We start from the raw sequence: 25499 nt of genomic DNA, 5'->3' as shown, positions 1-25499 counted from the left end.
GGTGGCACAGGGTGGCCAGAGCCCCCAGGCATACAGTTTGAGAAAGGTAGGAAAAGGTTTTGCAGTGTAGGTAATGTGTTGAAAAGATTGTCAGATTCAATGCCTATGATGCTGTAATTAGAGGGAAAATAGTAAACAAACAAAAACTTTAGACCCTACAGTTTATTTTAAAAATCGAAATGAGCTGTAAGAGTAGAAGGAAGGGCCCTGTTGTCACAGGTAAGAAGCATCACCTTTCTCATCCTGGCGTCACTACCCGTGGGCTGTGTAAATGGACAAACCCTGACTGGATACTCATGTCTTTCTCTGTAGAAGTTCATGGGTAGACCAGATCTTCACTAAGATAGAGACCTTCTAGCTTAAAATTCTGTGATGCCATGCAAGATTAAAGTACAGGCTGCATACAGATACAGACCTGCCCAGATCTGAAACACGCAATTCATTGTGCAGCTGGTTAAGGCAGTTTTGTCATCACCCTGATGAAGTTAAAGAACATTCCATCATTCCAAAGGCTCCCTGTGCAGCCTCCCATACGATCCCCACTCTCTGGAATAATCACTGTTCTAACTTCTGTCACCATAGACTAGTTTGGCTTCTACTTGACCTTCACATAAATGAAACCAAACAATACATGCTCTTTTATGTGACTCCTTTGCTCATTGTAATGATTTTGAGATTCACTCATGTGGTGTCTCACAGTAGTTTTTTTGTGCTGTGGAATTCCACTGTAATGAATACACTACAATTTGTTTACTCCATTTACAAAGTCATGGGTTTTGGTAGTTTACAGTTTGGGGCTATGATGAATGAAACCATTGTAGACCTTCTTGTACACGTCTTTTTGTGGACAGGTGTGTGCATTCATCTGAGGCATGTGCTTAGAAGGGAAATTGCAGGGCCTTGGGGTAGCTGTGTGTTCAACTGTACTGGAAACTGCCAAACAGTCTTCCAAGGGACCTATACTATTGTGGGTTCCACCAGCAAAGTATGAGAGTGCCAGCTGCTTTCCTTCTCACCTACAATTGTATCGCCATTTTTTCAGAATAATTTTAACCCGTTCTGGGGGGCGTGCAGTGTCATTGTAGTTTAATGACTGATGATGCTAAAAGGCTCTTAACATATTTATTGGCCATTTGAGCATCTTCCTTTGTGAAGTGTCTATTCAAGTCTTTGGCCCATTTTTTATTGCATTGTTTTGCTTTTTTTGAGTTGTAAGATTCTTTATGTATTCTAGCTATGATTCCCTGTCAGACATGTGCACTCTCATGTAGTCTAATACATGTATGAATGTCTTCATTGTGGGTCTTTCTTTGCCCTGGTTCGGAGATCTGTGCCCACCATGAGGTGGAGACACTCTTCCATTCCCTTCCAGAAGCTTTGTCGTGTTAGCTCTCACTTGGATCTCCCATTAGTTCTGGTGCGTAGTGTGAGTTGGAGGTCCGTGTTCATTTTCCCATATAGATAGCCAGTTGCTTCAGCAATCTGGTTGATTTTTTTTCATCTTTGTTCTAAGCTTGTTAAAATTACAAATAAAATTATGAACTTTCCTACACTTCTATAGTGTTTTGAGTTTTCTTGTAACTTAAGCTGAGAGGACATTTAACAAAAAGTGACTAAACCCTTCACCTATGAAGGACCTTTTAAGATTTCTGGATGTTGCCATTCCCATAGTTCATCCTCCTTCCTTTTGTCTTTCCCTGCGTTGAGTCCCCTACATGCAGCAGGCAGGCCCATCAGCTCACACAGGGCTTTCACCAGCTCAGTCCCCGCGCTCCCGTTCTGTGGGTGCTGGTGTCTTATCGGGCTCCGTAGTAATGGGAGGCGTAAGGCCTTTCTTTCTTAGAATGTCATCATCCTCGCCACTTTTTTACGTTCATTTTTATAACTCTCTCTTTGGGTTAGACTGGCAGACCACAGATGGAACATAGAACCAAAAGGCTGCAGAGCCCTGGCTGATTGGCTAGTGGATAGAGCATCCACCCACAGACTGAAGGGTCTTGGGTTTGATTCCAGTCAAGGGTACATACCTCGATTGCAGGCTTCATCCCCAGTCCCAGGTCAGAGCGCATGCAGGAGGCAGCCAGTCATTGTGTCTCTAACACTGATGTTTCACTCTCTCTGTCTCTCCCCATCCTTGCCCATCTCTCTAAAAATCAATGGAAAAATATCCTCCAGTCAGGATTAACAAAAAAGGGGCGGGGGGCTTCAGAAAAACTTGCATTCCACTGAAATATTTAATTTAAATATCACAGGCCTGAAAAGCTAGGTCTGTTGAAATCCAATGTTGTACTAGGAATTGTAAGATGATTGTGGTCATAAGGTGAGATGTGACTCTTCCCATCTGCCATTTCCCTCGAGACTGATTTTGTAGACCCCTGGCAGAAGATATGGACATTTCTAAATTTACCGTAAGTCAGTAGAAAGTGAAAGATAGTTAATTCTCTGCGATTCCTTACAAATGAATCGCTTAATCTAATCTCACTATCTTTCAAAATATGGGTTATTCAGTATATAATTCTGTCCTACTTTTCTCCTGTTCATGAAGCAAAAACAGGTGGGAGGGACTCGGTTAAATCAAGGGGCCTGGCTCCTAAGAATGTGACACCCGTGGTGACGGCTGGAAGGTGAAGGGGCACGCCCGGAGTGCGGGTGCCTTCCGGCCAGGGTGGCACACGCCTCCCATGCAGTGGGCGCCTCACCCTCCTGCCTGCCTCTGCAGGATCAACATCGAGGCTCGGAAGTCACCAAAGTTGTCCCGGGCCGCTCAGGAGATGTCCAGGTCCCCTCGGTTGCCCATGCGCAAGCCCTCCATTGGCTCGCCCAGCCTGACGCGAAGGGAGTTTCCCTTTGAAGACATCACTCAGGTAGTGTCTGGGTCCGGGTTGGTCACATGTACCTGATGCGCCCAGCTCTTCCCCCTCCCCAGTGTGAGCTCGGTGATGGCCAGGCCCTCGCTACCCCCGCCCCAGGCCTGTCCCTACGACTCCAGACACCAGTTAGATCATGAGAGCCCCATGGGTCCTCCTCACCACCCTGCCTTCAGGCAGGCCCATTACTCTGCTCCACCTCCCACAGGACGTCCTTGCAACCTTAGAGGCGTCCCCCTCACTCCCCAGATGACACAGCCACACCTGCCTCTTCCCGCCTTTGTGCCTTGGCTCTGCCTTGGCCACCAGGAGCCTGCGCACTCCCAGACCTACCTCCCGCTCCTCGGGAAGGCTTTCCCCTGCCTGGCTCAGCCTCAGTGACTGCAGAGCCTCTGGTTCAGAACTCCCTGTCACATTCCCCAGTGACTTCCTCGTGTGCACACCATCCCTGGCCCTCTCATCATCAGGGCACAGGCTCTGTGGGAAGCTGTGTGTAGACAGTTCGTTGCCTTTGGATACACACACACGCACGCAGGCATGGCTAGGCACAGAGGTAACTTTTTTTGTTTATGTTATCACACAAGTAGTTAGCTGAACTTTTACAATACTCAAAAAACCATGTTTGAGGCCAAGCGTCTCTGCCTAGCTATGGAATTGTGCTAGACAGAGATAGTTATGCATCAGTTGCTTTAAGCAGGGGGGACAGAGATAACTTTTAATTATTTTTAACTTCACTGACTGAGAAAACAGATCATGGGACAGTTTCAGGAAGGGTCAGGGCAGCTGATGTTTTTAGAAGAAACATCAGAGATAAAAATGGATTCAGAGCCAGGTACCGTCTCTAGTTCAGTGACCGCGGAAAGGCGAGGTGAAGGTGAATGTGCCCAAATCCCACTGGTGGCCTGTGGCCTGACACCCACGCAGACACACTGGGACCTGTCTGCCTCTTTAAGCCAGGGCTGGCCGGCTGCGCTGGCTCCTGCTCTCCACAGTGGTGGGCGAAGTGGGGGAGGAGCGTTTCCGTGGGAGCACCTGTGGCCTTCTCGGCAGTGTCAGCATTCTCATTGATAGGAAATGTGGCGATCGACAGTAAGTTTCTTCCCTCTTTTCTTCCACAGCACAACTATCTTGCTCAGGTCACGTCTAATATCTGGGGAACCAAGTTTAAGATTGTGGGCTTGGCTGCTTTCCTGCCAACCAACCTCGGTGCAGGTAAAAACCATGTCCTGTGTTTGGCCCCATGTCCTGGTTGAAACTCAGACTGAAAAAACAAAGTCAGTTTTCAGTGGGCTACAATAGAAAATGAGCTCATATGACATCGAAAGATTAGCATGAAACTTCGACTACAGCTACTATGATATCACAAAAAATCAGAATAATCACTCAGATTGGTTTTTGCCAGTGGTGCTTTCATTTTTTAAAATATCATCCCTGCCCTGGCTGGTGTTCTCTGTGGTTAGAGCACCGGCCTGTATTCCAAAGGGTCTCAGGTTCAATTCCCAGTTAAGGACAAGTACCTGGGTTGCAGGTTCGATCCCTGCCTTCCATCAGGGTGCATGAGGGAGGCAGCCAATCAATGTCTCTCTCTCACATGGATGTTTCTCTCCCTCTCTTTCTCCCCCTCCCTCCCACCCTTCCTTCCACTCTCTCTGAAAAATCAATGGGAAAAATATTCTCTGGTGAGAATTAACAAAATCATCCCTAACTTAGAAAAATGACAGAAATAGCTGAAACCTCTATCAAAGATCTCAGATTTTTTATAGACTCCCGTTTTTGTTTTTGTTTTTATTTTTGGCCATTCACTGTGAGCAGGTTTTGGTACCAGTATCTTTAAGTCCTTGAAGAAAGCGTTAGACTAGCAGCTGGCTGACTGTGAGCACAGCTTAGTGGTGAATCTTCAAAGATGTCATTTCTAAGTAACAAGTCAATATCCTTTCATGAGAGGAACACGTGACTAACCCTGTAATGACCACTGGATTGGAGAGTCATCTCAGGCAGCGCCAGTCCAAGCACCAGCCTTACAAAGGAACTTCAAAAAGAAGGCCTGCTGTGCCATGGGAGTGCTGGCCAGTCAGCCACCAGGCCAGGACAGGTGATAGCTGTGGAGGTGGAACAAACGAAAAAAAATGAACAATAGTAGTAAATAGTAGGCCACAGGAAGTAGTTTTAAACAGAGTTGACAGGCAATTTCATTCTGATTTTAACCTACAGATTCATTATTTTTTTTTAATTTATTGATTTGAGAGAGAGAAACATCGATTTGTTGCTCCATCCAGCCATGCGTTTATTGGTTGACTCTGGTATGTGCCCTGACACGGGATCGAACCCCCAACCTTGGCATGTTAGGGTGATGCTCCTACCAAGTGAACCACCGGCCAAGGCCAGATTCATTATTTTTTTTTACTTATTTTGTCTCTTCTAAATATTTTAGTTGCAATTTGGCTTTCTCTTAAATATCTCTGTTAATTAAATTAATCTTAGAATTTAAAGAAACCATGTGGAAGTTCCTGATAAATCTCTATACGATCATGAAATTGAAAGTTATTAAGACAAGAATCCAGTCCTGAGTAAAGGCAGCATTTTATTTCTACCTCATGCACATCACCCCATATCATCTCATAGTTGCTCTCAGACAGCTGCGTGGTTGCCCAAGTTTGTCCTGAGCTTGGCAGTCTGGTTATCACAACTATTTTCACTAAATCATTTTTCCAATTACAAGTAAGCTTTTTAAAAATATCTGTCCTGCCCTACCTGGTTTGGCTCAGTGGATAGAGCGTCGGCCTGCGGACTGAAGGGTCCCGGGTTCAATTCCAGTCAAGGGCACATACCTGGGTTGCAGGCTTGATCCCCAGTGGGGCGTGTGCAGGAGGCAGCCAATCAATGATTCTCATCATCGATGTTTCTATCTCTCCCTCTCTCTCTTTCTTCCTCTCTGAAATCAATAAAAATATTTTTAAAAATAAATAAATAAATAAAAATATCTGTCATAACCCCAGCTCACTCCAAAAAAAAGAATTTAAGTCTCAGGTAGGTTTTTAACATTCTAAATGTGTGGTTCTATAGACAAACCATTGACAAAGGGCTTGGGCGAGACCAAAAATGTGGTGTCCGTGAACCCAGACTGGCTGGGTGGCTGGTTGTGCCCCGGAGAGATGGAGAGCTGCTCTCAGGCTGGCCTGCGTGTGCAGACGGTCTTTGGACGGCAGGGGTCCCCCCTCCCCCGCCCTCTCTCTGGCTGTGACCCTGTTGGTGCCTTGGCTGTCGTCCTTATGTCTCTACTGACTGTCTCCCCTCCTCCCACCAGTAATCTATAAAACCAGCCTCCTGCACCTCCAGCCGCGGCAGATGACCATCTATCTCCCGGAGATCCGGAAGGTTTCCATGGACTACGTGAACCTGCCTGTCTTCAACCCCAATGTGTTCAGTGAAGACGAAGATGACTTACCAGGTGTGCTCACACAGGACACCTAGTTGTCAGGAGCCCTCTCCCAGTGGGTTGTGAAAGGACCTCCTTGGTAGCCTCTCGGGGAGGATCTGAAAACGGCCCCTTACTTGGAGGGCAGAGAGAGACCGTAGAAAGGCAGGCCACTCCCGATGGGTCGGTGGCAGTTTTAATGAGCGAGGGGACTTAGGAGGCTTACCTTGGCGGCTGTAAGACTGGCAGGTTCCACTCCCACCGCCAGAATCTTCAGAGTTTATGTAGAGGCCCTAATGGGTCAGTCACACACACCATCCAGCTGATACATTTTCAAATGTCTACACAGTGGGGCCTTGACTTACGAGTGTCCCGACTAACGAGTTTTTCGAGATACGAGCCGTCTCTTGGCTGATTTTTTGCTTTGAGTTGCGAGCTAAAATTCGGGTTACGAGCAGCTTCAGATACCCCACCGCTAGTTGGCGCAGCGAACGTCACAGTGAACGCCACAACATCAGCCCAGCATCACGTGTCTCACTCGTTCACTGTTGATTTGACATACTTACAAGTAATTTGAGTTACGAGCTCAGTCACGGAACAAATTAAACTCGTAAGTCAAGGCCCCACTGTAGTATTTTCTACTGGGAGATCCTATTTTGGTTAATAGATTATAATGATTTCTAATTAGTCTGCCAATTATTTGTATGTAACTATTCTCAAAAAAATCCACCTTCAATGTTATAAATGCTATAGAGACTCCACTACATATATCCAAGCAGGGTCTGAACGCCTCTGGTTTCTGAGCCAGAAGAAACCCCACATTCTCCGGATCTGGTCGTTCTCGAACAGTGGGTCCTCGTGGTGGAGCGGAGAGGGACATGCATCCGCCTCGGCTCTGAACGGGGGGAGTGGTTGACCTCTCAGCCCAGGTTTTTACTGTAAAGTGACCTGTGCTTTCTGACAGGAGCCGTCCAAGGTGGAGCCCATGCTCTGGATGGCCACAGTCCCAATAGTGGGGCTTGCAGCCACACTCACCTGCAGTGTGCGGAGGCCCCACAGCTTGCCTTCCTGGCACGTCCCCTGCTGTTTCAGAATGTGGGGTTTAGAAGTCTCTCAGTCTCCCGAACGTCCTCCCTGCTCTCTGATGCTCAGCCCTTTCTGCTGCTGTGGTTCCCAGGGAGAGGAGGGAACATTTTTGTCTCAGGACTTACACTTAATGCTGGTGACATGGCAAAGAGACTCCTCTTTAGCAGGGACGATGCCTGCCCGCAGTATTCCGTACAGATGAAAGAACATCTGGAGGAGGGGTTTGAAGAGGGACAATAGGAAACTTGAGACAGGACCCAGACCCCTGCAGCCAGGCGAGAGTTACATCTCACTAGAGGACTACCTCAGGGAGGGGCCATCTCTTACAGGAACCAAGGTGGGCTTAGCTTTTGATGAACCAACTGGCTTCATTCTGTAATTCTGGTGAAAGGCCACCAGCCTTTACAGTGACCCTTTAAATTCTATTTCCTGCTCATTCTGGTTGGCACACAGCACTCAGGGAGGCCCAGGTAAGCAAAGTTGCTCACAGCCACTTTAGACGGGGCAGACAGAATGGGGGCTCTGGGCACCTGCCAGTATCTGCCGGTCATTGCTCAAGTGTGTACCCTAAGTTCTCACCACTCACAGACAGGATATGCTAACCCCAACCTTACATATTGTTTGAAATGCTAAACAGCAGATAAATTAGGAAATGAGCCTTCCCCTAATACGAAGATTTGCTGTGTGTTTTTTTTATTGGTTTCTATACTCCATTTTACATGTTCTATTACAGGAACTTAATTTACATAGAAATTTCAGATACACGTCTGCTGTTTGCTACAGGCACATTCCACATTGACCAAGACCCATGGAGAAACCTCCTCGGATTATCATGAGTACAAAGCGTCTTTAAACAATTAAGTATTTGCCATGGTACCATTTGAGCACGTGGTGCCAAATTGAGAAGGTTCAAAAGTGTATTCTTTGAAAAGCCCTGCCAGTGCCTTTAGCTAATGGGTGAGGACAGGCTGCCTGCAGGACCTACCAGTGGCCTGGTGCCCTTCCAGAAACACCAGAGAAGCTCATGTAACTTGTGTGAACAGATCAGCTTTCCCCCAGCAAAAGCATGCCCGTCTGATTGCATTTGTAGACGAAGGTCTGGGTGAATTGAGAGGTGTTACTTATTCCGACCCAGTTCCATGGCACTATTTGTGAGCAGCTTGTTTTTCTCACTTCCTTACAGTGACGGGAGCATCCGGCGTGCCTGAGAACAACCCACCTTGTACCGTGAACATCCCTATCGCACCCATCCACAGCTCAGCGCAAGCCATGTCCCCCACGCAGAGCATCGGGCTGGTACAGTCCCTGCTGGCCAATCAGAACGTGCAGCTGGACGTCCTGACCAATCAGACCACGGCCATGGGCGCAGCTGAGCACGCCAGTGAGAATGCCACCCAGTACCCGGTCTCCAACCGCTACTCCAGCCCTGGACAGGTGATCTTCGGGGGCGTAGAGATGGGCCGTCTCATCCCGAACCCCCCGCAGCTGTCCCTGCTGCCGCCTGCACAGGGGCCCGTCCAGCTGTCGGTGGAGCACGGAGACCGCGAGCACGAGCACCTGCAGAAGCCCGCCAAGGCGCTGAGGCCGCAGCTGGCTGCTGAGGGGGACGCCGTGGTGTTCGGTGCCCCCCAGGAGATCCAGGTGGCAAAGCTGAACCCCCCACCGCCCTACCCAGGTACCATCCCTGCCGCCCCCACCACTGCGCCGCCGCCGCCCCCGCCCCCGCCCCCGCAGCCCCCGGTGGATGTGTGCTTGAAGAAGGGCGACTTCTCGCTGCACCCCACGGCCGTGCATTACCAGCCGCCCCTGGGCTACGAGAGGATCACCACCTTCGACAGCAGCGGCAACGTGGAGGAGGTGTGCCGGCCCCGGACGCGGATGCTCTGCTCGCAGAACACCTACACCCTCCCCGGCCCAGGCAGCGCGGCCACCCTGAGGATCACTGCCACCGAGAAGAAGGTGCCTCAGCCCTGCACCAGCGCCACCCTGAACCGCCTGACGGTCCCGCGCTACTCCATCCCCACGGGAGACCCGCCTCCCTATCCCGACCTGGCGGGCCCGCTGGCCTCCAGCCGGGTCTCAGCGCAGCGGCTGGACGGAGGCCTCATTCACGCCACGCTGCGCAGGAATAACCGCGAGGTGGTGCTCAAGGCGGCGGCGCCTGCTGAGCCCCCGCGGGTGCACCCGCCGCTGCAGCACCCGCACCCGGCCAAGCCCAAGGGCACAGCACAGTTCCCCTTGCGGCCCCCAGCAGCCCTCTACACCTGCAGTCAGTGCAGTGGAGGGGGTGCGGCCGGCGCAGGGGGTGCACAGGCGGCCAGCACCTCCCCGCTGGCCTCGCAGTCCTCCTACAGCCTCCTGAGCCCGCCCGAGGGTGCCCGTGAGCGCACCGACTATGTCAACTCAGCCTTCACCGAGGATGAGGCGCTGGCCCAGCACTGTCCGGTGGAAAAGCCGCTGCGGCACCCCCCACTGCCTGAAGCTGCTGTGCCCGTAAAACGGCCGCCCCCTTACCAGTGGGACCCTGTGCTGGGGGAGGACATTTGGGTGCCTCAGGAAAGGACAGCACAGACTGCAGGGCCCAACCCCCTGAAACTGCCCCCCCTGGTCGTAGGACAGAGCCAGCACCTGGACGTGTCCCGAGTGCCCTTTATCTCCCCCAAGTCTCCCACCAGCCCTACTGCCACTTTCCAGACGGGCTATGGGATGGGAGTGCCGTATCCAGGAAGCTATAACAACCCCCCATTGCCAGGAGTTCAGGCTCCCTGCTCAAAAGATTCCCTGTCCCCAACACAGTTTGCACAGCAGGAGCCCGCTGTGGTCCTGCAGCCGGCCTACCCTTCCAGCCTGTCCTACTGCACCTTGCCCCCCATGTACCCCGGAAGCAGCACGTGCTCAAGTTTACAGCTGCCAACCATCGCCTTGCACCCCTGGAATTCCTACAGCGCGTGCCCGCCCATGCAGAACCCCCAGGGCACTCTCCCCCCCAAGGCACACTTGGTGGTGGAGAAGCCCCTCGTGTCCCCACCACCACCCAGCGACCTCCAGAGCCACCTGGGTACAGAGGTGATGGCAGAGGCCTCAGACAACTTCCAGGAGGTCCTCTCTCTGACGGAAAGCCCAGTCCCGCAGCGGACAGAGAAGTTCGGGAAGAAGAGCCGGAAGCGCCTGGACAGCCGAGCGGAGGAGGGGAACGTCCAGGCCGTCGCCGAGGGCAAAGTGAAGAAGGAGGCGCGGACCCTGAGCGACTTCAATTCCCTGATCTCCAGCCCCCGCCTGGGGAGGGAGAAAAAGAAAGTGAAGGGTCAGAAAGACCAGCTGAAGTCGAAGAAGTTGAATAAGACGAACGAGTTCCAGGACAGCTCGGAGAGTGAGCCAGAGCTGTTCATCAGCGGGGACGAGCTGATGAACCAGAGCCAGGGCAGCAAGAAGGGCTGGAAGAGCAAGCGGAGCCTGCGCACAGCCAGCGAGCTGGACGAGTTCAAGTGCCGGAAAGCCAGCGAGAGGGAGGACGGGCGGCTGGGCAGCCAGGGCTTCGTGTACGTGATGGCCAACAAGCAGCCGCTCTGGAACGAGGCCACCCAGGTGTACCAGCTGGACTTCGGGGGGCGCGTGACCCAGGAGTCGGCCAAGAACTTCCAGATCGAGCTGGAGGGGCGGCAGGTAAGGGTGTCCCCGGCCTGGCCGGAATCGAGGCTTCTCTGGGTTTTTAAAACCAGGGGAAGGGTCTCGGTGCTTTGGCCTTTGAAGATCATTTTCCAAAGGCCACCCGTGAAATGTGGAAACCAACTGACCCGCTTAGATGGGGGCCAATTCTCTCCCCCCTCGGACCCTTTGCTTTTCTCAGTTAACTCAGTAGTCACCTGTCACCTTATTATGCCAGTAAATGTTAACAGCTGAGCCACATAGTAGGGTTTAGTTACATTCGCTTTTTTTATCGTATAGGGTTTTTTTCTAGACATAATAATTACCCAGTTGTGTTTGGCTTATTTCTCTGTGTCTTTATTACTAAGTCATTCCCAGTCCTGTGGCAGGATGTAAATCTCCTCTCAGTACAGTTAAACTCGGTGGGTAATTTGTCAGTTCTTTCTGCTCCAACCCAGAATGCTGGCTCTAGCCCTGCGGCATAGCTGTTGTGCTGGGACTACCCTTCTCTACTATCCTGGGAATTCCCTTCACTTCTCATGTTTAAATCCCATTTTCATTCATTCACCCAACGAATATTTATTGAGCACCTGCTATATGCCTGGCAAGCTTCCGAGCAGGGAGTTGGCAAACTGGCCCACGGGCCAATCTGGACGGCTTCCTGTTTTCATAAATACATTTCTAACTGCTCTGAGTACAGAAATGAAAGCAGTGAGGTCAACAGAAAGGCCCCAGCCTCATGGAGTCTACAAAAATGGAAGAAAGACCACAAATAAAAAGCATGTAATGTGACAGTTATGTGATGGTCACAGCAGGTACTGAAATGACAAAGGAAAGCAGGCTGGGGAGGTGAGCATGATGGGAAGGAGGTGTGCTTTGTTTGTCCCTCTCTGAGCAGTGACATTTGACAATGACAGTTGATGTTCCTCTTAAGCCTCTTTCAGCTTATAGATTCTGCTTTCTGCTTTCTCCTGTCTGTCTCCTTGGTGAGGAAACCGCTTCATTTGACCTGTGGAGCTTCCCACGCCCTGAATCTTGCTCCCTGTCTCCCCGCTGCATTGTTTAATATATTCCTCCATTCCTTTGTTTCTGACAAACTCATAGTTAGAATTAGAAGCCTCCCAGAGTCACTTTTGTTGGCAAAAATAACTCCTAGACCGGCGGTTCTCAAACTGTGGGTCGCGACCCCTTTGGTGGTCAAACGACTCTTTCACAGGGGTCGCCTAAGACCATCCTGCATATCAGATATTTACATGACGATTCATAACAGTGGCAACATTACAGTTATGAAGTAGCAACGAAAATAATTTTATGGTTGGGTCACAACATGAGGAACTGTATTTAAAGGGCCAGAAGGTTGAGAGCCACTGTCCTAGACTGTGCTGTCTGCCTCCATCGCGAGCCGCACTGACCTGGTTGCCCTGTTCCACCTTGTTTTCTTATAATGTCTTTGCTTCGATGCCCTCCCTCCAGGTGATGCAGTTTGGAAGGATCGATGGCAATGCATACATTCTGGACTTCCAGTACCCCTTCTCAGCTGTGCAGGCCTTCGCAGTGGCCCTGGCCAACGTGACGCAGCGCCTCAAATGAAGAGACTGGCTTGGGGAGCAGAAAGAGACAGAGGAGCCTTTTCAGAGAGGCCTGATCACAGATGGTAGAGGGGCCCGCAAGGGGCTGGGTGCCTGGGGACCAGAAGACAAGAGCAAACTGGAAAAGTCTCTCAGGCCCAGGAGAGGGCACGGACCGTTAGCGTTGTCGTTTGTTTGGGCTTTTATTATTCCTTATTGTCTTTCTTTTTAATCAAACAAAACAATACAGAAGAGAGGTGTTTGGGAGCAAAGATACCAGGCACCTGGTGTTTTTTTGGAAACATAATTGATTGTGGTAATGTCCCACTGGGCTTGCTCATGTCAGCTACACAAACGGGTCCTTCGGAAGGAAGACAGACTGCACTATAGCCTGCTGTTCTTTAGACATACGGGGTGTGCATTCTTCTCATTCTCCACAACATCACTAGTGTGCAATCAAAACTCTTTTTTTAAAAAACACACCCAAAACCCTGAGGGTACAGGTTCTCTGGAGGGACGACATTTAATTCACACATGTTAATGTTACTCCCCTAAAGGTGACTTGATCAATGAAGGGTATTTTGGCAAACACACTGTTTGACTAATAAAAGTAGGCTTTCTACAGGGGTGTGTTACCAGGTCTGAGGAGGATATGCTCCTGATGGTGTGGGGGACGGGTGACGGGCGAGGAGGAAAATCCGCACGTGCACGCATGGCGCGCTCCGGAGTGTGACTTGAAATAGTACAAGGGCTATGCTCCTCCCTGGAGGATGTTGACATGAAGACTCCACTGAGTTTTATAATTTGTCATAATTCCATGGGTTCAGTCTGACTGGTTTGAGGAGAAGGTAGGAGAGAAACGTGGCCAGGTCCCAGGGTGCGGTGGGGGCTGTAGTTTTCTCAGCTGGAGTCGCGAGTCACTGGGCACCCTCTGGCTGAGAGTAACATTTACTCCCTCTCTTGTATTGTTGACTCTGAAATGTGACAGTAGACGTTATCCTTCCCATCAGACAACACTATTCTACACTTTCTTTCTCTAAAAATGCTAACGATGCTGATTTGAAAGCGCTCCTTTCCTCTTTCAGCTACATTAAAATTCAGTTGACTAGAAATGTGTTTCAACAGGTTAGAAATGTAAGCAAAAATGTTTAAGCATTTGCCAGGGTATCAAGAGGCAGAGTTGTGGTCATCACTTGCCCAGAAGTCCCACCATCTTCTCCAGGAAAACAGTTGTTTATTAACTGTGCAGACTATTTATAGAGATGAACCTCTGGGGCAGCATGGGTAAAATGGTAGTATTTAAGGCAGTTGCTGGTTAATTGCAGAAGAAAAATCCACTGAGATTATCTTTTCCCACCTCACCCCGCCCTCAGCGGACACCCTGGGCAGCACTCAGCCCTGGTGACAAGACCCGTGCATTGTTCTCAGTTGTTTGTACCTGTGAGGTGCTTAGGGCAGGAGCACAAGAACTATCCTAGGTTTGGATTTTGTTTGAAAACAGAAAAGTGGAAAACTACAAAAAATTATTTTTTTAAAAAAATTTTAATTCCATGTTTTAGTTTTGAAATATGTTCTTAATTCCCTGTTTTGGTTTAAAAATTAGAAAAGAAACTGTCCCATTCCTTTCCCAGAACAAGATGGCATCCATCATGCACCATCCTCTCCAGCCCCAAAGAAACACAGAGAAGGTTTTAAATATGGCGAAGGGCGTCTCCCAGCTAGTTCCACCTGACATTTCAAAACAGTGGACCTGAACCTGATTCTTTTGTGGCTAAATTCTTCCAAAAAGAATTTAGTCATGTGTTCAGATTTATCTAATTCTTTTATATGAGTTTTTGTAGCTTGGTATGTTGTTTCAGCGGTTATTAGCTGTGCAACGTGGTTATAGCCTATTTCTAGAATAATTTAAATGCAATTTTCTGTTTTATTGCCCAAGAGATCATTATTTATCCTGCTTTAATAGTGTTCCTAGAAACCACTACTATTTACTGGTGAGTTATGCCCATTTTATAATTTACTTAGAAAAACAGAATGTAACGACTTACTTGGTAGCAGTATATTTTGCTGCAAGAAATAAAGAAGATACGATGGGGGGTTTGCTGGACAGTTTGTAACTTTTTCTAATTGGGAAAAACATTTCTATTAATCCTTTAAGAGTAATTTTTTCTTTGCTTTTTGAGGTAGTGATTACATATGAGATAACATATCCTAAAATATTTCCCCTTCTTTTGAAAATTTTATTTTTAATTAAAAATAAAAGGTGATATGAAATGAGAAGAGACTTTTTAAGATTAGAGTAGGTGGCAAAGGAAGGGATTATTAGTAATAAGTTTTAAAAGTTCTGATCGGTTTTTGAGATATAAAGACCATGAAAGGGGCTACTTTTTAGAACTTCTCTTAAGAGGAAATATTGGGAGAAATCCTTGGAATTGATGCTATAAATACATGTGTAAAGAGAATGTATTGTAGCAAATAATTAACTAAACTTCTTAATTCTTCGACCACTCCCCAAAAGGCATTTTCCCCACGTGGAGACAGAGGCCTCGTCCTGGGTGTTTTGCACACGTAGTGAGCCTCCGAATTAGCGCTGCTCTGCTCACCCGTCCCAGGAGCAGGTAATTTCAGGTGCCAGGTCTACTTAAACAGATGTGTGCAGCAGTGTTCTGTCTTCTAAGCTAATGGTGATGCCTTCACTTATTTTAAAAATAGTTTTCATTCAGTCATTCTCAATTTGTTAAGCGCTACTAAAGGCAGTACTTTAAACAGCAGAATTCTACATACCTTATGTTTATTGGTAGCAATTTATGAATATTAAGATACCTCATTGAATCCCTACATATAAAAATACTAGAGGCCTGGTGCATGAATTCGTGCACCAGTGGGGTCCCTCAGCCTAGCCTACAGGATTGAGCCGAAATTGGCTCTCCTACATCCCCCAAGGGGTCCCGGATTGCAAGAGGGTGCAGGCTAGGCCAAGGGACCCCACCAGTGCACGATCGGGGTCAGGGAGGAACATGGGAGGTTCTCTAGCCGGGGAGGGACCACAGGAGGGCTCCAGGGCATGTCCAGCCCGTCTCGCTCAGTCCCGATTGGCCGGACCCCAGCAGCATCTGCCCCCTGGTGGTCAGTGCACGTCATAGCGAGCGGTTGAGTGGCCTTAGTATACTAGTATCATTAGCATATTACACTTTGATTGGTTGAACGGACAACCGGATGACTGAACACTTAGCATATTAGGCTTTTATTATATAGGATTAGCCCAGTAAACAGTCAACTCCATAAAAATCCATGCCTTTTTGAGGGAAGTAGTGTATTAACAAACAAAATTTTAAATTTGTCTTAACTCTAGCCTCATCAAACCAAAGGCATAGATTTTTATACAGCCCATCCACTGAATGTATATTTTGAAAAAAATTGATGTAAAGGAGGCAGAGAATGTCAAAGCTCAAATGGTAGTAGATGCCAGGATCACGCAGGTTAGTATTTTTCCTCCAAGGCCATTGCTCCCTTGTTGAGTGTCCCACGGGGACATGTGAAAACTCGTACATTTATCCTGTAATCAGAGCAGAAAGTCAGGAGACCCAGGATCAAGCCTGATCCGCCACAAAGTTGGAGGTGACCTTGGACCTCCACTTGTCCATCTGTAAAATGAAAGGGAGGAGCTGGACAGTCTAAACTCCTGTCCAACTCTAACAGCTCAGAGCTCAAAATGAGTTCACTCCACTTTACATATTCGGAGGGTGTTTCAGAACATTGCCGTTCTGTAGAGATATTTCTTGTCCATGTTAATGAGCTATCTACTGAATGTAAATCAGGGCATTTTAAGTAATAACTTTCGAAGATTCACCTCTAGAAAAACGCACTTTTCATAAAATTACACAAAAGCACCAATTCCAGATAAGACAGGAACCTCCCCTTGAGTCTGCCTTGCTCAGTGGCCGCCCTTGGGAACAGCCCTAAAATAAATCACCACTTGCCCCAAAGACCATCAAGTACAACGGAAAAAAAAGACAAGAGTGTAGGCCGAGGCCCTCTTGAATTCTTGAGTGTGCTCTGCAGTGTTCAAATGCAGGTTTCTGGGAAAACAGCCCATTGTGTTCCTGTGTGGACCATCCATCACTTGGCCAAGTCAACGGTTGTGAACAAAGTTAGTTGAGACAAAATGTGTCAAAAACGTTGTTTGAGTTCCTGGGATTTTGTAATAGCACACATCTCAAAACTCTTCACCATTCGTGTATTTTCTTCTCTTTGGCTGATAAAACTCTGAAGGGTTGTGGCTTATTTTGTTTTCATTTCTTCGGCTTTGTGCAATTTTCTTGTAACTTCACTTGTACCTATATTTTCTGTTTACAAGTTCTTTTAAAGGGGAGGGATAGGGTTCTATGATCTCGTTTATTGTAGATAAAATTTTTTTTTCGTGTTGTAGAAAAGCATGGGTTACGTGTTTGACTGAAAGGGCACTGTATTCTTTACCAAAGGGGTGTTGTTTTGCATTTGTTTATACGTGCATTACTTTGGTATGTAAATTTGGACATAATTTCTGAGTTTATTACTACTGTCGTTTTCTTTCTCCTTTTTTTTTTTAACTGTAAATGCACGATGCAGGTGCACAGGCCCCAGACCAAACCAGACCAGCAGCATGTTCTCGTCCAAACCTCGGGAGTGGCGCACTGCCCCGTGCGCCTCGGCTCCGTGGTGTTGGTTTGCTTTCAGTCCAGCACCCTGCTTTGTGTTACTTTCCAAGCAATATCTGTCGAGATTATCAATTGCATTCTAAAGAGCTCACCTGATTTGCCTCTCTTCTTAGGTATTTTGTGTATTAGATTGTGAGGGAGGTGTTCTAGAAGGCATTCATGGTTTGCATTCCAAATGGTGTGGTTTGTCCAAGTTATTTTCTGTCTTTATTGAGATGGATTAATCTCCTTATTTTTTCTTGATGATTTGAAGTTGTAAGAGTTGTCCAGCTATTGCTTAATAAAATTTTGCAGATCAAAAAAAAGTCAATTGCTTGTGTGCAGAAACTGAAAAAAAAAATCAATTGCTGTGTGCAGAAACTGAAAAAAAAAATCAATTGCTGTGTGCAGAAACTGAAAAAAAAAATCAATTGCTGTGTGCAGAAACTGAAAAAAAAAATCAATTGCTGTGTGCAGAAACTGAAAAAAAAAAATCAATTGCTGTGTGCAGAAACTGAAAAAAAAATCAATTGCTGTGTGCAGAAACTGCCGCTCTCTGTTGGCCTGCCGCCCCCCGCCCCCCCCATTGCTGCTTTGGTCCCTGGTTGGCGCTCTTTCTGAGAGGCCAGGGGTGTGCTGTCTTCCTGATGAGCTGGTTTGAGTTTGTGTTTGCTTTTTCTTGTTTGTTTAAAGAGGACCCACTCAGGATGCAGCTGTCACAGCACCTACACAGTCACCGACACCTTCTCTGTTGCTCTGTGGGATGGCTACTAAAACCAGGTTTGAGCAGTTCCTCCAAAGCAGGGGTCCTCAAACTACGGCCGCGGGACACATGCAAATACAGATATTGTATTTGTTCCCGTTTTGTTTTTTTACCTCAAAATAAGATATGTGCAGTGTGCATAGGAATTTGTTCATAGTTTTTTTTTAAACTATAGTCTGGCCCTCCAACAGTCTGAGGGACAGTGAACTGGCCCCCTGTTTAAAAAGTTTGAGGATCCCTGCTCTAAAGTGCTAATGTAGCTGTTAATTGTCATTAGTAATGTGTCTTTGTGCACCTCCTCACTCTGCCCAGGGGAGGGAGTCGGGCTGGGAGGCTCGTCTGTAAATACTAGTTCGCGGGTACATTTACACAACTACTCCTTTGCTCTTTTCAAAGATAAAAATAGATACCCAATGACTCGGGCTTTAGGAGACAGACCACAAACCACTGTCAAGTCTTATATTCTAAGCATGCACTAAGTTTTAAAATAACCATCGGACTATAAATCTGTGCTTTAAATAGTAGCAGTCATACAAGGCTAACTGACCTGAATTTTGTAGAAGAATCAAAATATACCTCTTATTGTGAAAGTTTGTGAATTTCAAGGTAATGTGCATTGTACCTTTAATCAGTTAAACCAGGTAGCAAGGAGACCTTGTTGATAACAAACCTCTACTCTCCCTCTCCCCCAAAATACAAGGGACCAAAAGCTTAACAGCAGGCTGGGTCTGGGTCTGGGTCTGGGTCTGTGCTAAGGGCCCAGGGTCAGCTGTGGGCCGTTCATTCAGTGTGAGTCAGAATCTCCAGAAGCGATTTGTTTTTAAAGCCCTGGTAAGAAAACATAGCAAATCCCTTTCCTTCTAAAACTTATTTTGAAAAGGACGCATGCTCTTTTTATTCTAGTGTTCAGAATGCTTTTCCTGGCAGTGTTGAAGGAATAGGGAGTCGGTTTAGTTCTTGTACCCTTGCCCCAAAAACTCACCGTGGCAGAGAATGACTGCCTCATGGAGACTGCATTGCCACTTTCCAAGAGCGCACCACTAAGTCTCCAAGCCCCACCCAGTATGCAGTGGGTACCTTTTGCCTTCCTTTCCTTTCAGGAGAAACTTGAAGCATCCAGAGGCTGAAGTGATTTCTGGATTCCATACACACACACACACACACAAAGATCTGAAATAGAATCCAAGATTTCTGGGTCACATTAATGAACAGACCTGGTTTATTCCCAGCCTCTCTCTCTGATGTTTTGTAACGATTTGCCTGTAATGAGCTGTGAGCTACTTACACGTAGTCACCTCCTGAGAAAGGCAGCATCAAGGTGGGCGCCCTCGCCCAGCAGCAGGCGAGCTCACCCCCGCAGCGGAGAGCGCTGGCTCTTGAGATGTCAGAAGAGGGAGCACGCGGCCCCAGGCTGTGCTCCTCGCCGGTGCCACACAGGAGCAGGTCTGCGATTCGTTTCTCTGCGCGTCTTAGAAGCAGTTGCTCGATGCACTAAAGACTGTGAAACAATCCACGTGGAGAAGGCTCGTTTCCTATCCCTTCCCACAGCTCCTGTTATGCCAGCTTCAAGCATAGAAGCGCCGGCCTCGGCAGGACCTGGGTGGGAAGCCGTGTCAGGTAAGGAGAGCAGCGCCGCATGCCTCACGCTTGCCCTTTCCTGGGTGTCCTGCTTTTGCTCTGTTCTGGGCACTTCCTGAGCCCAGTTTCCCTGCACACACAACCACAGCTCCCTCACCCCACGAAAAAGGTGAGGGGGTGGGTGGGGGCCTCGGATGATGGAGGCTCTCGCATGGCAGTATCTCAGCTACTAACCAACCTGCCTCAGCCATGCCAGCCACAGCCCACTGTCTTCACCCATTAGGGTGTCGGTTTGCTGTTCCCACTCTTCTCCACGATGGGGAAGAATATGGCGGTCCTGACACCAGCCCCATTGCACACGGCACTGTGGGCACCATGGGCACCGCATCTCCTTTGGTCTGACCTCCGTCTCATTCAGATGGTCTGTTGTTTCTCCGTGTTTCCTATCTCCCAGGTGCCACCTTGAGGGTCTTGTATGAACCGCCTGTCACAGTCTTGCACTTTGACCCTGTTGTGGGTCCCTGTTCTTAAAAGGAGAAATCCTTGAATCCCTGTTCTCACCCCGCAGTAAACAGGCGAGCAGCCCGGACACCACGGTACCTGAGACACAGCATGTCATGCACACCCCCTGGAAGGAGTGTCCTTCAGTCAGTCACTTCCTCGGATCGGTGAGCCCCAGGGCCCTCAGGTCCGAGTCCTGCTTCCCTCAAGGACCTGTGCTTGGCCGCAGGAGGCTCCAGCGTCCTGGAATTATCCTGTAAGATTCCTTTGTTTTAAATTCTGAGGAGAAACATTTGAGCAGGTGTATGAGGACTGCTTCCCCGAGAGCAGGGAGCTTGCCCTGCATCTGTCACCGAAATTGTGTAGCCTTCGTGGGCCACCCAACTCTGGGCTTCATTTGTCTCAAATGAAAAATTAACAGATTGGACTAAATATTTCCCAAGACATACAGTAGGTCCTCGGCTGACGGAGATCCGTTCCTACGGCGTAAGCCGGAACCCACCCACATAAGCACCTACGTCACTCACATGGAGCACACACACAGCAGTAATGAAGTGAAACAGTAAAACAAATTAAAAAGAGAACAATTCCTGACCTTTTCTTGTGGTAAATAAGTAATAAAAAACATAAAGCACATACGTCGAAATGACGGAACTTTTTTTTTATAAATAGACGGGAGATAGCGACGTAACCACGAAACGAAGTACATGGAGTCCGCCGTCACCCGAGCACTGTCTGTATTCCATACTTCCCAAGGGATGGTGCGCGCTGATGAAAGTAAAGCAGGTTTCCTTTACTGGAAGCAGGGTTCGCCAGAAGCTCCGGTGTGCTGATGTGCTGTGCGTGATGTCTAGCAAGGGAAGGAGTGATTGGAGACCTGGAGCAGGTCTGCGCCCTCCCTCTCCTGCTAGACTGAAAAAGGCCTTTGCTTTGCTCCAGTGGCAGGAGACCCTGGCTGCCGTCAGGCGTGTTGGCTGACTGCAGAGGTGAAAAGTTGGGTTGTATTGTTGCTACATTGTTTTCTCAGAAAGCCGAGCTGATTGAAGCAGAAATGAGTGCTTGTCCATGACAACCAACCAAGATGCAAATATGTAGCTTGTTCAAGTTGCAGTTCTCACTCATGCAAAGACAGGCTTTCCTAAGATAATTGAGATCTAGGGTGCCAACTCATTCTGACCTAGTTTATCTTCTGTTCCTAACTAGTACATTGAGACTCTGTCTCCCATTTAATTGGGGACCCTGAACATCATCTTTTACTCAGTTTAGGGAAGAGAACCAGTAGGGTCCACCAAACATTCATCTGGGTTGAAGCCAGTGGGTTACACCAGGCACCACTGAGGTCTGTGCTCTCCAAGAGTTGGATTTCATACCCAGAAACGTGGTCCGAACAAGAGACTTGTCATTTCATTTTCCCAATATATAGAGCCAAGGACAGAATACTCATCTGGCCTGGAAGAGCAAATCATGTCCCCTGGGAGCCCCTGAAAGCTGGCAGCCACCGAGGGGCCTGCCTGATGGAAGGGAACAGCTGGTGGCCCCTGGGGACGCCTAAATGAAGGGGGACCAGGCCTCAGCTGTTTCCCTGGGAGAGGCTCAGTGCTGAGGGCCCTGAAGCACCACCAGAAAGATGCCCAGTCCTTCCAGGGAGACAGTCCGGGGCCAGGCTGGCCTCAAGATGACGTCGAGGTGCCTTTCTGCTTCACGGTTGTGGCAACAAACAAAGACCAACCAAACAAGGACAAGCAAAGGCTACTTACCCAGAACCTGCTGCCGCAAGAGGGTCAGCCGCCATCACGTGTGTTTGCAGAGACTCCAAGGCAGGCAGGAGAGGGAGCGCTTAGAGGGGAAGAGGCCGGCCCATGTGCCCTGAGGGGCTGTGGGCCTGGGAGCTGGAGGCAGCTGGTCAGCGGTGGGCCTCCCTGTGGTCAGTTAGGGCATCTGTTTGGCTTTCTTCCGTTGGCTCTCAGTAGCAAGGGGGGACAAAAATTCGGGAAGCTGTCAGTTTGTAATCACGTCCTGGTCATTTGGGGCCAATTGTTATCGAAGCTTTTGTTTGACTTCCTGGGTTGTTGGAAGAGGTAGCAGTCTGGCTTCCTGTAAGTCTGACTTAGGCCAGCTTCCTGGGCTGATGACAGTAGATGGTAGCTTGGAATTTTTATATATGGTCTGGTAACTGTCCATTTGTATATTCAGTCTCTCAGTTTAAACAAGCAAATTTCTGCCCTAACTGGTTTGGCTCAGTAGATAGAGCATCAGCCTGAGAACTCAAGGGTCCCGGGTTCGATTCCGGTCAGGGGCATGTACCTTGGCTGCGGGCACATCCCCAGCAGGCAGTGTGCAGAAGGCAGCTGATCGATGTTTCTCTCTCATCGATGTTTCTAACTATCCCTCTCCCTTCCTCTCTGTAAAAAATCAATAAAATATATTTTTTTAAAAAAACGAGCAAATTTCCAATTTTCCTGAATTCTGTCATCAAAAGAATGAAACCAGCCTACCCCCCACGAACAATGAATTAATTGACATCAGTAAGAATATCTGACAATTGCGCAATTATACCCTTAAATGCACAAGAAGAAACAAATGCTGTCCAGACACCTGCATCTCACCACAGTTCCTTCTCTGACCTTGCAAGCAGGGAAAGGGCGTGCTGACTGGGCACGTCCCGAAATAGCCACAAGGGCAAAAACACCTAAACACCTCGGGAGCCACTAGGAGTGACGCGAGCCAGGTCACCAGGAAAGGCTCTGCAGCTCATATTCCAGCCAGAGCAACACTTTACTGCGAGCCTCCTTTTCACTCCATTGCCGTAGTTTGCCCCAAGGAGCACAGAACCGCCCCGCAGGCTCAGGGGAGGCCTGGAAGCTGGGGTTCTTGTGGCAGAGTTGGAACAATGCCTCTTCACCGACAGAGATTAGTTCAGGGAAGTGTGCTCACCCCTGACAGGGCTGTGCTATTAGTTACCAAGTCGCCTGCTTTTGAAAGGTTTAAATAAGAATTCTCCTCCCACCTGTACATAACACCACCCTGAGGAGGAGGTGGATTGCGGCCCCTGGGGAAGGGAGGCTGGTGGCAGACACCTTTGAGAGAGCTCACAGCACCGGAATGTTAAAGCCCACATGTCAGAAATTTACGGAGCATCTCATTCTCTGCTGAGCCTGCAAGCCGAGCTCCATGGCAGCTCCACGGAACTCCGACTTCTCTGCCTCCCACGAACATGACTCAGCCTGTCCTGCCCTTGCACCGCCCCCTCAGCGCTCTCTGATTTGGGCACCTCACGCTCCCTCCTTAGGAGAACAATACTTGCAGCGAGGGGTGGAACACGGGGCTGCTGGTCAGTGTTTAACAACCAGCTCTCCAGAAACCCACAAACCCGGAATCCATCAGTCTGCACACAAAGGCGTTAGATTAAAGGACACGATGACAAATAATAAATATCCAGTACCCTTCCTTCTGATTCCACATAGCCTATCGAGCCTCACAGAATGTTTTTGTTGGTTTTTGCCAAACGCATGTATCGGTAGCCAGCCTGTGGTTACAGCTGACATGAACATGGGTTGATATTTTCATTTACGTTTATGAGCGAGACAGACGTGCAACAACAGAGATGTATGTTCAGTGAAACGGCAGAACTCTACCCACATGTTAATGACATGAGTGATTTTGTTGCTACAGTGGATAATAGTTTTCAAATACTAAAAGAAATTTTCCTCACTTTTTTGGTGCTCTTCATGATGTCATGGCTACAGACATGGTACACTTTCAGTTTAAAGTGCATTATTAACATTGCCTCTGTCGCTTAAGTCCAGAGTCCAGAGTCCAGAGTCCACGATGTGAATATTCCCGCCAGAGCCAGCTTCAAGCACCCGGCATAATATTGCTGAATGAGGCGTTGGGAGGAGATTTGCAGCAAGTTGCAGTTTAATGCTTAATAGTGACTGTGGTTAACAATCAGCTCGCAGGATTCCTGCACAGCACAGTTAACCAGAGCCTGTCAGGGGCCGGTGGATACCAGCACATCGCTGCTGTGTGGGTGTTTCAGCACACAGCACAGCCGGGCTCAGACTGCGTGCAGGCCAGGTAGGGCGTGCTTCACTCAGTCACTCAGCTACTGGGCTCCGGATACAGGTTATGGCGTTTTCCCATTAATTTGGCAAATATTTAAGGAGTGTCTACTATATGGCAATCACTAAGGTGCCTGTAGAGCAAGTAATCTGGATATGCACAAATAGACACAGCCCTGCCTCGCGGAGGGAGTGGTCCCAGCTAGTTCCCTACCTACTAGCCCAGTGCCGGTGAACCTTCTGAGCTCGACGTGTCAGCATTTTGAAAAACCCTAACTTAACTCTCGTGATGTGTCACATAAAGAAATTTTTTGATATTTGCAACCATAGTAAAACAAAGACATATTTTTGATGTTTATTTTATATATTTAAATGCCATTTAACAAAGAAAAATCAACCAAACAAATGAGTTTGTGTGTCACCCCTGACACGTGTGTCATAGGTTCACCATCGCTGTACTAGACTCTGCTGAGCCCCTTCTCTGCCAGGTCCACGCATCCTCTCCACTCAACACCCAGAGTTCTGGAGCCCAGGAAGGGCTCACAGTTGTGCGGGGTAACCAGGAATCAGCCTTGACCCCTGCCTCAATTCACCACCAAGCCACGCCCCTTTCTCCTCCCAGAGCTCTCAATCCCTCCCACTAATCTCCACCTCGGCTGCCTTGACCCTGGTAAAGCCCTCATCACCTCCCACCTAGACTTCCTCAGGGGCCTCCTGACTGCTCTTCCTGCTCCCTTGTTTCCCAGTCCACACTCTCCTCAGCAACCAGAAGGATTATTTTAAAAATAAAATCCCTGTTTTTATATCATCCCTTAGCTTTACAACTTGTAATGGTGGTTGAACATGATAATGAGAGGCATCACCTCCAGCTCCAGCCTGTGGGTATGTGGCTCCCCCACTAGCTGGGTGACTGGGCCAGAGTATATAGCAGCCCTGTGTCTGGTTCCCCACCTGCAGAGTGAGGATGCTATACTGCCATTGAATAGGCGACTTTTGAGGATTACAAGAGTATATGTGAGTGCTCAGAATGCATTGTCATCCTCATGATTATACCAAGGTCAAACCTCTTACCTGCTCCTGCCTACTCTTCCAGCCGCTGCTGTGTGTTCCAGAACCCAGTCCCTCTCCACACGGTTCTCACCACACTGGCCTGGCTCAGGCTCATCTCCCTGCCCACCCTGCTTCACCTTTAACTCATCCTTCAGAGCTTCTTCAAGACCGTGTCCACAGCCAAGCCTCCCCTCACCCCAGTCTGGAGCAAGTTTCCTGTTACGCTCCTTTGGAGCACATGTCATTGTATTCACACATTCACTAGGATGAACATGTCACAGTGGATGTCCCA

General features: G+C 48.5%; 1 protein-coding gene across 2 annotated transcripts in view; it reads left to right on the top strand.

The window, feature by feature from the left end:
- TULP4 (TUB like protein 4) overlaps window positions 1–17580 on the top strand; it is a 146755-nt gene extending 129175 nt beyond the window's left edge. For both annotated transcript variants that reach the window (XM_059699934.1, XM_059699933.1), the window contains 5 exons: window positions 2720–2864; window positions 3986–4079; window positions 6172–6315; window positions 8552–11031; window positions 12487–17580. In XM_059699934.1, the coding sequence (XP_059555917.1) occupies window positions 2720–2864; window positions 3986–4079; window positions 6172–6315; window positions 8552–11031; window positions 12487–12603 (2980 nt within the window). In that variant the 3' untranslated portion in view covers window positions 12604–17580. The remainder of the gene's footprint in view (window positions 1–2719; window positions 2865–3985; window positions 4080–6171; window positions 6316–8551; window positions 11032–12486) is intronic.
- Window positions 17581–25499: the final 7919 nt, after the last annotated feature.

The sequence above is a fragment of the Myotis daubentonii genome, chromosome 6 (assembly GCF_963259705.1).
Source record: "Myotis daubentonii chromosome 6, mMyoDau2.1, whole genome shotgun sequence".
Lineage (NCBI taxonomy): Eukaryota > Metazoa > Chordata > Mammalia > Chiroptera > Vespertilionidae > Myotis > Myotis daubentonii.
Note: the sequence above shows the minus strand (reverse complement) of the source record. Positions and strands in the feature narration are given on the sequence as shown.